At 44.8% G+C, this 14,513-nt stretch overlaps 1 protein-coding gene across 3 annotated transcripts in view; it reads right to left on the minus strand.

Annotated features, from left to right (window-relative positions):
- Positions 1-14,513, minus strand: part of gbf1 (golgi brefeldin A resistant guanine nucleotide exchange factor 1) — an 82,124-nt gene that overhangs the window by 7,654 nt on the left and 59,957 nt on the right. For 2 of the 3 annotated variants that reach the window (XM_084470511.1, XM_084470510.1), the window contains exons 23-36: positions 13,986-14,079; positions 13,240-13,416; positions 12,827-12,891; positions 12,528-12,651; positions 11,618-11,689; positions 11,265-11,359; positions 10,515-10,668; positions 8,411-8,636; positions 7,874-8,034; positions 7,275-7,551; positions 4,033-4,250; positions 2,268-2,415; positions 1,343-1,473; positions 1,024-1,125 (exon numbers count right to left, since the gene is read on the minus strand). In XM_084470511.1, the coding sequence (XP_084326637.1) occupies positions 1,024-1,125; positions 1,343-1,473; positions 2,268-2,415; positions 4,033-4,250; positions 7,275-7,551; positions 7,874-8,034; positions 8,411-8,636; positions 10,515-10,668; positions 11,265-11,359; positions 11,618-11,689; positions 12,528-12,651; positions 12,827-12,891; positions 13,240-13,416; positions 13,986-14,079 (2,044 nt within the window). The remainder of the gene's footprint in view (positions 1-1,023; positions 1,126-1,342; positions 1,474-2,267; positions 2,416-4,032; positions 4,251-7,274; positions 7,552-7,873; positions 8,035-8,410; positions 8,637-10,514; positions 10,669-11,264; positions 11,360-11,617; positions 11,690-12,527; positions 12,652-12,826; positions 12,892-13,239; positions 13,417-13,985; positions 14,080-14,513) is intronic. The other variant, XM_084470512.1, reaches the window with a different exon arrangement.

Raw genomic sequence — 14,513 nt, forward strand, 5'->3', positions numbered from 1 at the left:
TCAACTAGTGGTAATAGAGCCACCGCTGTCAGTTCACTTCGGGTCTATATCATTTCTCCGACGCTCCATTGTTCCTCTCGGTCGTATGCCGACTCCTCCGGCTGCTCTGCCGGTAGAGCAGTCTACGGGTCTTAACTCGACTATGAGTAAGCCAATTCGATTCGAGTATAGCTCGACTAAGGTGTATACATGCATCTTAGTAATCCAATCATAGTTGGACTAAGCCAATAAGTCGACTTTCTTGAGTGTCATGTAAACGCACTGACTGAGCCTAGCCAGGGCTCCTGCTTATTGGTTCATAGCGCAGCGTGTATGAACCAACCACCGCGTAGTTGGCGCGATTTAATCCCTTAGCTAGTCCCACCCACTCAGAGGAGGACTTTCCTCCTCTCGCCCATTGACTCCCATGTAACTCACCGGCCGCCAGTAGTTCCCGAGAAATTAATGGGAGTCAATGGAGGCTGAGGGAGGAACGTCCTCCCCGAAGTAATATCTAATAGGCGATAGGGGGTGCTAATGTCCCTTTACCGAGGTAAACGAACATTACACGTACAAAGGCATTAAAGTAGTCATATTTAAGGGCATTAATTCATTACAGTAGTCTGGGCAATCTACATTTTTTATTCTCAACAATGTTAAGGAGGATCTTCCTCCCTCTCCTCACTGGAGAAGCCGCCACTGGTATATACGTATGTGTGTGAGGGATCTGTACGATTAGTCAGCTAGTTGTTGCTGTGCAATGCAAACACGTTACGTGAGAGCCGAATGCAATAATGCACGTCGCAAAATTAAAGATTTTTCTGCATATTTAAAACAGGGATTTTCTATAAGCTTTCATTATTTAAAATTCCTCTGATAATACACACATTTGTCTGTCCATGTTGTGCTGAGAGGATTGGGGGTGAGGTAGGGATTAGCAGGGATGAAGAGAGAGTGCGAGCGCCAGAATGGAAGTGCGTGTGTGTGTATTTGTGTGTGCCTGCCTGTGTGTTTGTGTGTGTTTAGTGTAACAGTGAGTGAGACCTTAGACAGCAGGGTGCAGGCCCTCATCCTAGTCTCCTCCATCCCTCCCACGTCTGCTGGGCTGATGTTGTCCAGGAGCTTGGTGAGCAAGGGGAACAGCACCTGGAGACACGCACATGCCCCCAGACACGCACACACACAGACATACAAACACAACATTGTTAACATTGACTGGTACAATGGGGCTATATCAATCACATCCATCCAAAGCCTTTAAGACACAGATACCGTAATGAATGAAGGAGCAGGTTTCTGCTGGGACCACAACCTTTCCCCCATATAACCACTACACTATGACAAAGAGGAAGAGGATGAGCACCTTGTTGAAGCAGGATTCCCACTCAGCTGCGTCCAGGGTCTGCAGGTCGTGCACCAGTAGTGCCCTCTGCAGGTAGGTGAGCGCCTGCATGCGCACCTGCCGCCGCGTGTCACAGCAAAGCCAGGCGATGCCTGCCAAAAGGAGGGGGAGGAGTTATCAACCATGGACAATCACTAGAAAATAAATGACAGTCAGCCTTATGATCTCAATAACCCATGAGCAACGTGTTGGACGCTTTCACATCTTACGCGGCCTCACTGACATGGTGCATTCCGCCACCAGGTATTTTCATTATTTAAATATTTAATCTGAATGTTGGAGCTTTTGCAATATGAGGCGCCGCTGTGCCCTTGGTGGGACCACGGGCGAGGTGTGACTCGTATGAACTCGTTTGCATCCCAAACAAATATGGGGGAGATTTACACCTATGCAAATGTGTTCATAGATTGTGATGCTGAAGCGTGACTAGATGGGGCGCTGGTCACAGGACCAACACAAATGTATGATCATTGTAGTGAAATGAATGCTCACAGCGCTTCACACAGATCCGCCTGTCCAATACAGATCCTCCAGGCAGCATAACTAGATTTCAATATAGGAAGTTTACCGGACCAAAACCCTCTTTTATTCTTTAGTGTTATTTGCATAACTTCGTTTCATATTTCATATAATACATTGCATAGCGTGTATGATGTGACGTATAATAATATGAAGTACTATGGTATATAAGTTATCCTACATATTAAAAGTAACAATATCCAGACCTCACAGCATGAATGTATGAATATGTATTCATATAGTAAGTACAAATATATTATATATATTATATAAAGTACTATCTAATATCTAGGCCTTGCAGCATATATATATATATATATATATATATATATATAATATGAATACTATGCAGTCCTCATATCCAGACCTTGCAGCAGGGGACACCAGCATCCGGTCCACAGGGTCTGTGAGTCGGCTGCTATCTTCTTGGTGCCCTCTAGGTGGTACTGTTCCTCCGCCCAGGAGCTGTAGATGCTGGCTGCTCTGGTGTGCAGCGTGTGCATCAGGTCCAGAAGCTGCAAGATAAAGACCACTGTAAGACTGTGGGATCCTCAGTCCCGTTCTAACCCTGTAAGGACCAGCTGGTCCAGGGGGACACGGGGAGGCTGCCCTCCCTCAGAGCTGAGGGACGGTGGGGAACGTTTCCATGGTTTATACTGGAGGATAACTTATTTTTTATAATAATATGTAGAAATTTTATATATATATTAATACTAGAGGGTCAAATATAGGCAGGGTTTACATTGCAACTGTATCCAAACCGTAGACATCAAACCAATGGCAAAATAATCAATAATAAGACGCATATTCAGGAGTCTAGAGATTATGAAGTTATTTCATAGTTTGAGTGAATGCTACAGTCTTCTTCCACTATGAGAAGATCATATACAAGAGGGGTTTGTTCATCTGAATCAATACAATTGAAAACCAATAGCAATAAAATAAATATTTAACTCTTATAAGTCTCTAGAATTTATGAATTTCAGAGCCATGTTCTCTGGGAATCTATGCCATGGAACATAAAACAATAAACAATAAACAATAAATAAATTCCTAAGACTCTTTCCCATCTTCATGCACATATGACAGTTTGAGCATATTTTACAGCCCTCATTGAATGAGTTGTTAATCAGAGACCATAACCACCGAGTAAGAAAGATGCAGTACATTAAGATATGAACCCGTCTTCCAGTAACATCCCACATGAGTCATGATGAGCCCCAGGTTACGGAAGTGACACCGTTGCCGTGGTAATCCCAGAAAATTGCTTTTCTTTATGATGTCTCCCCGCTAAAAAGCCAAAACACTTCATCGCCATAGAAACACACACGAAATAGCAGGTGTGTCTTTTTTTTTTGCGTCTGAAGAGAGGATGTCATAACAGAAATGTCATGTCAACCAGACTTGAGCAAACACAAACACACACACACATGCACACACCAACGAGCATGTACCACACAAAACACTCAATACACCATTCAAAGACAAAGTGGAACCAAACACCGGCACAATCGATGGTCAGAGGTCAGCACAATCAATGTTTCTGGCTAGAATGAGTTCAAGGTGCCAACCGTCTTCCAACCAATGGCAGGGCACATTGCACTTGTTTGAACCAATCACAAACAGCGATTGCAGAAGCTTTTAAAATGGCTCTCTTTGCCTTAATATCTGATATATCCGTTTTATCAGTTTTATCAGTTAATATCAGTTTTCCCAAAAGATCACCTTAAAGAAAATCACTAAACTTAATTTCAAACCAAACCTATTTCATATGAATTGGATTCAATGAAGAGCATTTACATGCACTTAACCTAGGGGAACACCAATTTAAGAGTACTGCTTCATCTACGTGATATGAAGAAATTGCGTCTGCAACATCAATCTTGCCTCTGCAGAAAAATCTCTGAAATTTGGAACATTGACGTCATTCGTCCGCATTTGCATTCTTTATTTTATTCATATTCTGAAAATTATGTAAATGGTCCAAGTTCTGTGATTTTTGCTGGAAACAGAGAAACTGCGAGTCCCAGACAGAAGAATAAGTGAATATATGGTACAAGTATAAATATATTTATACTTGTAAGGATAAAAGAGATAAGATATAGGAGGGTAAGGAGGGCTGTGGTACTTACATCCTGACTAACCTGTAAAGACACCGTGTGGTAGCTGGCAGGCACGCTGTCGTCCTCCTCCTCATCGCTATGTGAACGCGAGGGCCGATGGCCACCCCCCCTGGTCACTCCCTTCCGCCCGGCGCCGGACCCGCCATCTTTCTCTCGACCGCCCGCCTTCTTCCTTAGGCGAGACTTAGATGAGTCGTACTTCTTCTTCTTGTCGTGGCTACGGTAGCCTGGTATGGGACAAAAGACACGATGAGATAATACTACAAAGTACCTTGTTAACAGACGCCAATTAGTAAACACCCCTTCAGCAAACCAGCTGATTTAATGAACCAAGAGAGGGTAGTTCAGCAATGTCATCCGAGGCTGAAAGAAAACCAACGCAGTGAAAACACCTTGTCACTCTTACCAGCGCAAAATTGCGCTGTCAATTTTGAGTATGCTTTTTGATTGTTCCGAGCCTAGCTTGTAAGTCGCAGTGGATAAAAGTGCCTGCTTATGTCTTAATGTAAATGTAAACTAAACAAACGAAACAAAAGAATGTCATTATCTGTTTAAATAATCGTTCACAAAAAGCAATAGGCCGCAATGTAAGAAGTTACACGGTACAGTGTTGAAAGATAAACCATGCTTCTTAAATAAAGCAAACCCACACACAAGTCCCATCATGCTTTGGAGCTCTTCCCACTTAGAGCAGTTTTGGAACAGAAGACATGACAACACAAGGACTCCCAAAAAACAGAGCTAGTTTCTCGGTTTCCATTAGCGCTACGCTGAGCTTAGCAAGCCGCTTAGCTCGAGGCTTCCACAGGCCCCGTGCTTCATGTCTGAGCGTGTCGTAACACACGCGTGCGCGTACATGTGTGTGATGTGTAAGGCTGTGTTGACAGCTTGTATCCATCGCTGGGGGGGGTATGGGGTCTGAATAGCGGGAGTAGTCTGCGTAAAGCCAAAAAGTGTCATACTGCCATTCTCCGCAGAGTTTAATCCTGTCTTACAGTAAAGATCAGAGGCGGCGCACGGAGGGATGAATGAACAGAGGACGGATGAAGGATGGGAGAGAGATGGTTGGGGAGGGGGGGCTGAAACCTGGGAGGAGGGGAGAAGGTTGTAGGGAGAGAGAGGACAGGTTGAGAGAGCCGAGGAGAGACCTTTGACCTAAAGAACTATAGTGGACATTACTATTTTTATCATTATTAGGCAATTGTTATCTTATTGTATGCCAGGTTAATGAGATGAAGATGGTTTGCCTGGCGTCTGCTTTGTGATTGTCTACTATAAAAAAATATATATGCATATTTATAAAATGGGTGGCTTAAATCAAGCAATCTGATTGGTTCCTAACTGTTGTATAATGAGCGTATACACACAGCTATGACGCCCATTCAGTTTACGGAGTTCCGTATCACTCCGCGCCTAAATCAAACTGTTGTTTATTTATATATAAAAGCAATAGCATAGTTCACTGAAGCCTAAAAATATGTTGATTGATGGAGAGGGTGGAAATGTTGTAAAGCAATAGGCACACGGTGAGTGAACTGCTCGATAGTAGGCTAAATTGCCGGGCAAACCAAGCTACCGTCTCTAGCCTTCTCTCTGAAGGACGCTACAGTGTGTTGCATAGCAACCGCCGCACACTTTGCAGGCAGCCAAGAGGGACTACATTTTTGTATTTGTTAAAAAAATGCTTTTCCGACTTTCTCGTTTTTTCAAAATTGAGTGTCTGACTTTCATGGTTACTTACGTAACCATTTTATAAAAGCAATAGATCACAATGTGATCTATTGCTTTTATAAAACGGTTACGTAAGTATGGCTTAAATATATGCGAGATATATATAAATATCAAGTATTGTTTGCATATCTGAAAGATGGCTAAAATATTTTCCAGAACATGTGGACATCATGGAAAGAGATAGAGGACAGACTGGAAGGACAACACACACACACACACACACACACACACACACACACACACACACACACACACACACACACACACACACACACACACACACACACACACACACACACACACACACACAGAGAGCGATATAGAGACAGATGAGGAGGAGGACTTGTCGTGTAGTTTAAAATGTGCCTCTGCCATTTTAAATAAAAGCGAGGCTGGACTCGTGATTGGAGGAGACCCCCAGAGGTCCATGACTGAAGCGTGTTGGCATGGGCACGGCGTGGCCTGCCAGAACCCAAGGAGCATCAGAAGATCCGGAGGTCCGCTTTGAAGTGAGCTATTAATTACCCACAGGGCACCGTAGGAATAGTTCAGCGCCGACTCCCGGGACCCAAGGTCAACGCGGCGCCTAATGTCAAGGTCGTTCCCAGGGGGTGTTGAGCGGGGCTTCCCGCGGTTGCTAGCGCATTTGCTTTGACGACCATCTTATTTATTTACTTGAGAGCGGTAGACTCCTCTTAATGTCTTCACGCCACAGAGTACAGTCCCTTTGTGGTTCAAAATTCGACAATGAACTCATGGACTACATTCTGAAAATAAGTAGTAGTGGAAGTAGTGGCAGAGGTGGACCGAGGTGTGTGTGTGTCCGCTGTGTTCTCCACGAGGCTTATCAGCCGGGGGGGGGGGGGCTGGAGCACTGCCAGTGTCTGCTGGTGGGGGCGCATTTTACACGGTGGCTTTAAAAGGTTGAAACCCAGCGATAATGGGAGGTGGGATATGGATATCGATGTACATCCATACCGCGCATACCCAGGAGGAATGTTCATCAGAGGAGGTACGATTGTCACAGCTTAGGGGTTTTCTGTAGTTTACCGGACGAGACCAACAGATTTATTGGCTGTTTGGAAGGTTCTCGGAATTGTAGGACCTAAGTTGAGCACAAATATATATAGATATAGATATTTATATGTAATAGTCCTTAAATATTTATATGTTATATTTATATACATGTATATGTAATATTTATACGGAATATTTTGTTTTACTTAACCTGGTCATCACCTATTTATTGCATTATTATGACTACATAACCTAGTCTATTATTTGTATATATTTTTCCTATTATTACGCCTCATCAAGGAACCACTATGTGATTTGGGGGATGTGTCATTAAGGCACTGATAGGGCTTATGTATCTCACTCAATAACTTGGAAAAAGCATAACACAAAATACTACCACAAATATTATTCAACCTAGTTGTAATCCCGTCTTAAACATAGTCAGGAATCCACAGCCATGAAGGGATCAAACCCACAACCTCCCACCTCCTGGTCAATCTCACCTCCGTTGAGGCTGGCCTCCACGAACACACGGATGGCCTTGACGCACAGCTCAAAGTTGTCGGGGGTGACGTGGGCAGCGTCACGCACGATGAAGGACAGTGTCTCCACGCACTTGATGAGGGACTTGGTGTCATGCTGCCCCAGGTCCTGGCCCAGGGTCAAGCTGTACTGGTTCACCAGTGGGCTGTGCAGGGGGGCGGTGGTGGATGCTTTGGGGGGGATCAGGGTAGAGGAGCCTGCCTTGGTGGTCGCCAGCTCCAGGTCGTCCCTACCCACCTGCGAGCGGATAGGCCGAGGGGGGAGGGAGGGAACGTTTATACATGTCGCACCTTTCAGACACATAGGGCATTTACATTCTGTAATAACATGTTAAATAATAGGTGTTTTTAACCTATTATACAAATATGGATCATCATTAAATAGAATCGGTAGCATAATATAGAAAAATAAACCACAATGTATAGAAAAATATACCAAATTTGGTATTGGGTCACTATGTAAATGTCTTGTTTCTGATTAAGCGGTTACATTTAAGCAGATTTGCATACATTTCCACCACTGCTAAAGGGAAACTGCCTGACTTTCACTTTGCACTTACCACCAGCCAGCCGCTGCTGCCGGCGACGTCCACATCGGTGATGGAGCGAGGCATGCGGGCCCTGCCGTGGTCGGTGTACACCTCAGAGTCTGAGGTGTAGCCCCGGTCCCGGTTCACCTCGCTGGGCTGGTGGGATGACAGCTCGCTATCGGACAGGGCGCCTGCGGAGAGGTGGGGACAAACAGCAGCACTCTGAGCAAAACTGAAGTATCTGACATTTCAAGCAAGACACAAAGAGAGGAGGAGATAAAGAGTAAAAAGGTCAGAAAAAAGAAAATAATTAAAGAAAGCACGACAGTGAAAGAAAAGCCAGGAATGAAGAATGAGAGAAAGAAACAAGAAATAAGGGAAATAAAGGAAGAAGAGAAAGGAAGAGATGACAGAGAAAAAGTCTAACAAAAGATTAAGCAAAATGGCCCAAAAAAGAAAACCGTTTAAGAAAAAAAGACAATTATGAAAATAACTGACACAAAAAACAAAGGGAAAGGGATGAAACAATAACCAATCAAAACCCAGCCAGAGCAGCAGCAGTGTTACCGGTGTCGTGGTCCGAGCTGACAGAGGCCAGGCGGAAGGACGCGGGGGGTCTGACCCCAGCACCGATGCACTCCAGCAGGGAGAAAAGGGTGTACCAGTCCTCTGTACAGTGGATGTTGGCCGCGTTGGTCTTGAGCAGCTCGTGGAGGCCATAGGCCACCTCGCGGCTCACCCTGGCCAGGACGTGAGGCTTCATCATCAGTAGGAGACGCAGGGACAGCAGCACCTGAGCACCACAGAGGTGGACATTAGGAGGAGGACATGACATTTTCGGTCAATCCTGACAGACAAAAGAATCTGACCCTGAGTTTTACCTTTTACCTGTTCATGAGAATATTAAACTTAATGTTAGAGACGCTAGGTTGTCATTCAACGTGGTTCAGAAACGAAGAGAAGGAATGAGGAGAGGGAGGGTATCGCATCAGTTGCTGTCCTCTACAAAAATTATTTGAGCGTGTCAGCTAGCAGGGGCAGGACAGTGTAGTGGCTATTAGGCGGTCTCATAGCTAAAAGTACTGGGATGGTTCTTTCCCTCTCCGATCAAGATACTGCATCCTGTCAACCACATTGTGATATTGTATATAGTGAAGCGAGGGAGATACAAATCTAAGAAAGCGTTTAATTTGAGCTGAGAATGTTTTAGCATGTGTGTGACAGCTACTTGTATCCAAACTGTCCAAGCAATTCTGGTCCTGCGATCATCTTTTAACGACTAGAATCCATTCCGGGAATATTCCCTGAATATGACTCCATCTTGGCGCGGTTCAGTTGGAGTTCAGGCTCCCAATCGGAGGGAGGGGAGAGAAAGGACATGGAGGGAACACATGGTGGGGGGCGGGAACACACTGGCAGCAGTGGCCTCCACGGCGCCACGCCGACCATGAGATCCTATCACGGCCCTCTGTTCCATTCCAACTAGAGGTCAACAATAGATAACCTCCGCCCTGCCGCCTTACATAATCACCCCCTTCGACCCCACCCCCTCGCGCGGCTCAAACTACCAGATACGATAACTCTCGCAGACACGACTTTGTTTTGAAACGTTACACAATTTATTTTTTATAATAATAATAAACGCTTACTTTGCCGTATTATCTTCAAAGGAGATGGCCGGGGTGGGAGTTGTGTTTGGTTAATTAAACAACAGATCTATTAGGATAGCCTGCCGGGTTCTTAGGCACTACCAAAGGACAACAGAAGTGGGGCAATCAGCCAGCATTGCAGGATGTTGCATAACACCGTTGCTATCTCCGAGTCATAGATTGAGAAGAAAGACCTTTTCCTGACGCTACATTATTACACATGTAGCAAGGACATTAGCGCGCTACGATGTAGCAGGATGTTGGTGTATAACCCGACATAATAAGTCTTGCCGGGCCAAGCCGAAGGGCTTTTAACCAAAAACAACCGTTACACATCGATCTTTAGTCAAAACGAGCACATGGAAGACATCTCCCTATGCTGCGACTACAGCATGTACAATCAGGAGTTAGAGTCTTGGGAGTTAGTATCAGGGGTTAGTCTCAAGAGTTTGAGAGTCTCAGGAGTTACAGTCTCAGGAATTACAGTCTCAGTAGTTACAGTCTACGGGGTTACAGTCTCAGGGGTTACAGTCTCAGGGGTTACAGTCTCAAGGGTTACAGTCTCAAGGGTTACAGTCTCAAGGGTTACAGTCTCAAGGGTTACAGTCTCAGGAGTTACAGTCTCAGGGGTCACAGTCTCAGGGGTTACAGTCTCAGGGGTTACAGTCTCAGGGGTTACAGTCTCAGGGGTTACAGTCTCAGGGGTTACAGTCTCAGGGGTTACAGTCTCAGGGGTTACAGTCTCAGGGGTTACAGTCTCAGGGGTTACAGTCTCAGGGGTTACAGTCTCAGGAGTTATAGTCTAATCTAAGGTGTTACAGTCTAAGGTGTTACAGTCTGACCCAAAGACCAAATGTTATTCTTCATTTGGCTACATAAATTGAGTGCTGAGTCCATCAGTCTTTTTTTTTTTGCATCGTTTGCTACCCTTCTGATCTCTAGAAGGTCCCGAATGTGTTACGGTGTCAGGAGTAACAGTCTCAGGTGCTGTAGGGGTATGTGTTCGACGTCCGTCGGCGTACCTGTGAGCTGATATCGTCCCGCCGCAGCAGGCGGATGGCCAGGCGCAGCAGGCCTACGACGGCCCGCTCCACCAGGAAGCAGCTCTCGGTGGCGTGCACACACAGGTGGCACAGGTGCTCACGCACGGTCTGCCACACGCACGCCACACGGTCTCTGGTGAGGAGAGGGAAGGGGAGAGAGAGAGGGGGGAGAGAGAGTGAGACAGGGGGGAGAGAGAACGAGAAGGAAAGAAAGAGGGAATGGGGGAAGAGAGAGATAGAAGGAAAAACAAAGACAGACCAAGAGAGAGAGAGTGAGTCACAGGTTTTCATTGTTGGCATTGTTACAAAGGTGTCTCGCTGCCAAAGTTTTGACTTTGAACTTGAAAATGGTTGCCTCTAAAATTAACTGAACTGTTGATTTTGAACCACTTCCAGGTACTTGGTACAATCCCCAATGTCCACAGACTCAACTATAGTCATCATTGAGGGAGCTGCCCTAACCCACAACCTGCTCATTATTGATCTGAATTCATTAAGCATGTCCTATTGAAATAAAAAAATCTAACTGAAACTAATCATTAAATAGTTGAAAAGTATGTATATGAATATGAATGATCTATTCCTAGTCCTAAATCACATTTCCCATATTTATAAACATATTTTAAAAAATAGTTGGTTATTGCATTAAACATAAGTTCTAGATGCATACGTGTTGACCCTGGTTACCATTCAAGAAGACCTCAAACGTGTCAACCCATCGTGACTGACCTGTTCTCCATGACGATGCGGAGCAGCATCTCCAGACAGAAGGCCGCATCCTCCTCATCGTACGTCTCCTCGTCAGGAGTCACAGATATCAACGCCTAGGCGGGGAGGAAGGGTGGGGTTAAACAGCATTAATCTGCAAGGTGTTTTTCTGCCTTTCTGTCACTCAGAAAGGATTAACCAATGTAACGCGATCTTGTGATGTATTAAAGACCTTATGTTGTTTAGTTAGGCCAGTCATAGTTGTGCTTCGGTTTAACATATACCCATTCAACAGCTGTTGCACTGCTAACCATCCCTGGAGGAAGAATATACTGAAATAGGGGGCACCTTGAATGAGGCACATGGGTCAGTACCTTCATCAGTTCCTGCAGAGACTCCACCTGGAGGAATTTACTCTCCGTCATCAGTTTCTCTGGGTCGCATTGCTGGGGAAGAAGACAGGAGAGAAAGAAGAGATGAGACACCTTACAGAACAGAAAGAATCATTCAGTGAGTTTACATGCACATAGGAAACTCAATCGTAATCCTGTTTCTCCCCCCCAGAGGCAAACCAGCTTAAAGAGGTGGTATCATGCTTTACGACTTCCCTATGCTTTAGAATGTTATATGACGTATGTATACATGTTTTACGTTTGCTAAGCTATAAAAATCTAAGTCCAAGCTAGGGTGAGTATTCGTGCCCACTGAGAACGCCCCTCAATAAGTGCGTGATAACAAACTCAATAACAGCTTGTTTGCGCTCAAACTTTACTTCTATAATAGTGTGACATCAGACTCTGCAGTGCAGAAGATGCACCTCCCAGCTACCCGCAATGTTTACAACTTCTCGGGGTGTGAATTTGCCAACACACACGCAAAGCGTTTGACCAATTGCAACAGAGTATCCATGCTGACCAATCACAGCAGACTGGGCTACTCGGGGGGGGGCCTTAAAGCGACATGATTCAAAACAGAAGGTTTTTGAAAGATTCTAAAATTGTTTTTTTCAGAAATTAACAGTGTGAGAATAATAAGGGCTATTTAACATAAAGGCATGTAACCCTATTCTACTAGTACCCCCAAATGCAATTATTAACCCTAAAAAAAGCATGATATGGGATCTTTAAGACGCCTAGGTGAACAGATCCCTATCCAAAATTTGCCATGTTAACACTGTTACAGGTTTTCAGGCAGTTTGGTGTCCGTGTTGTTTAGCGGATGGGAAACAAAGCCAACGTAAACAACACAGCTAGCCGCTGTGTGCAAGCCTCTCCCACCCCTCACCTTGATGCAGAGGATGGCTGCCTGCTTGGCCTCCTGGTTCTCGGTGGAGGGGCCCCTGTGTCCGGACTGTTCGGCTCCGCTCAACGTGAGCCAGTTGACGAAACTCAACACGGCTGACTCACCGCTGTAGTGGAGAGGGTAGAAGACCATGATGCACTGATCAAGAGCACGAGCTATTTAGCTTTTGTCTTTCAGCTTTCTGCTGTCCTTCTGCTTTTGTCTTTCTCATTAGAAATCCTATTTTTTTTAGTTTAGAACAAAAATATATATAGGATTGTATGATGTATTGTATTAGTTACCGATTTGAAGGCGTTTCTACTCTCTGAAGGGAAATCTTTCCATTTGGCTCCACAAAGTCCTCAACCTGGGGGTTAAAATACACCATGCATTTCAGAACTGACCAGCAGGTGGCAGTATAACACACACAAACACCCATGGTTCCATCAGAAACAACTTTATAAGTATGCTATTTTGCAGACAGACTAGGTAACACCCCCCCCACCCCAGTTAACAACATGGCTAATACTAACAACAGAGTGCTAGCATCCTCCACCTCCACCATGCTATCAACTAAGCTAGCGCTACTGTCCCCCACCTCCATTATGCTCACACAGTTAATGCTTCTGTCCCACCCTCCACCATGATAACAAAGGAGCCAACGGTAGCATTACCACCTCAATCATGCTAACAGAGCTAATGCTAGTGTCCCCACCTCCACCATGGCCTTGGGCAGGAGCTCTGCCCTGAAGAGCTGCAGCATGGAGTCCATGATGTTCTTCCAGCCCTCCCGCAGGATATCGCCATGGCGATGGGCCAGGTGGAACACCGTCTTGGCGGCAAGCTGGGCCTTACCGTTGCTGCCAAACACCGTTGGAAGATTCTCCACCGACTAGGGTAACGACACACACACACAACGTTAATGCCATTTACTATTTTGTCATTTTACCGAAAGTGTTTTACAGTGATGAATACTTATACATCTTATTAAGGAGCAGGTAGGGGTGATGGGGTATCTTTCAAAGATGCCTAGTTAGACTGTGGACATTGGGGTTTGAATTCAGAACCTTTTACACATGCTAACTGTTAAATCTGATGCCCTCCACTACTGCATCGTTAAGAATAGTTACCATTATATGAAAATGTTAGTGTGACTCAACTGGTAGAGCCTGAGATTAATATTACAAGGGTTCAAATCATATTGAGGCCACCTCATGGCATCTATCACACATTATAACCATCTATTAATAAGTATTGTTGTTGCACAATAAAGTATATATATATATTTGTATTTATTCAAAAAATTCTCCAACTCATATTCAGTATTGGGAACCTGGGTCTCCCTCATCGGCTGGACAACCTTCAGACCTTCGCCTGTATAACCCTTTCCCTCAGTGCCATGATCCTTCTATTCCATGTATGTGGAACGTGAGTTCAGGTGGACGTGTTGGTCCCTCTCACCTCGCTGCTCAGAGTGGTGAACTTGCAGAGGGAGATGATCAGGTTGTCAAACACGTCGCTGAAGCCATAGTGAGCAGAGATCATCGCACATTTCCTACGAGACAACACGGACAAGGGAAATTATTAAAACTCAATAATGACGATGAACCGACTAGTCATTGTTATTAAAGGTGCAGTGTGTAGCATTTAGTGGCATCTAGAGCGGTGAGGTTGCAGATTGCAACCAACCGAGAAGTTACGGTGGCCTGTACTGGCCTGAAAGGTGCCAGGAGGAACCTCCAAAATTATGTCCTCATCATCTATGACAGCATTGGCTAGATATTTAATTATGTTAGTAAAACTATAGGTCAGAACTAACAAGTTAGATTAGTTAGTTATTTAGTCTGTAAAACTATGTAGTTTTAGTTTACAGGTATGATAGTGATAATGGGCTACTGTAGTTACATGGCATTGCACTGTAGAAACATGCCAGTGCAATATAGCAAAACTTACCCTCTGTGGAAGAGGACCCTGGTCATAAAACACTTA

This window comes from Micromesistius poutassou (assembly GCF_964030765.1).
Source record: "Micromesistius poutassou genome assembly, chromosome: 7".
Classification (NCBI taxonomy): Eukaryota; Metazoa; Chordata; class Actinopteri; order Gadiformes; family Gadidae; genus Micromesistius; species Micromesistius poutassou.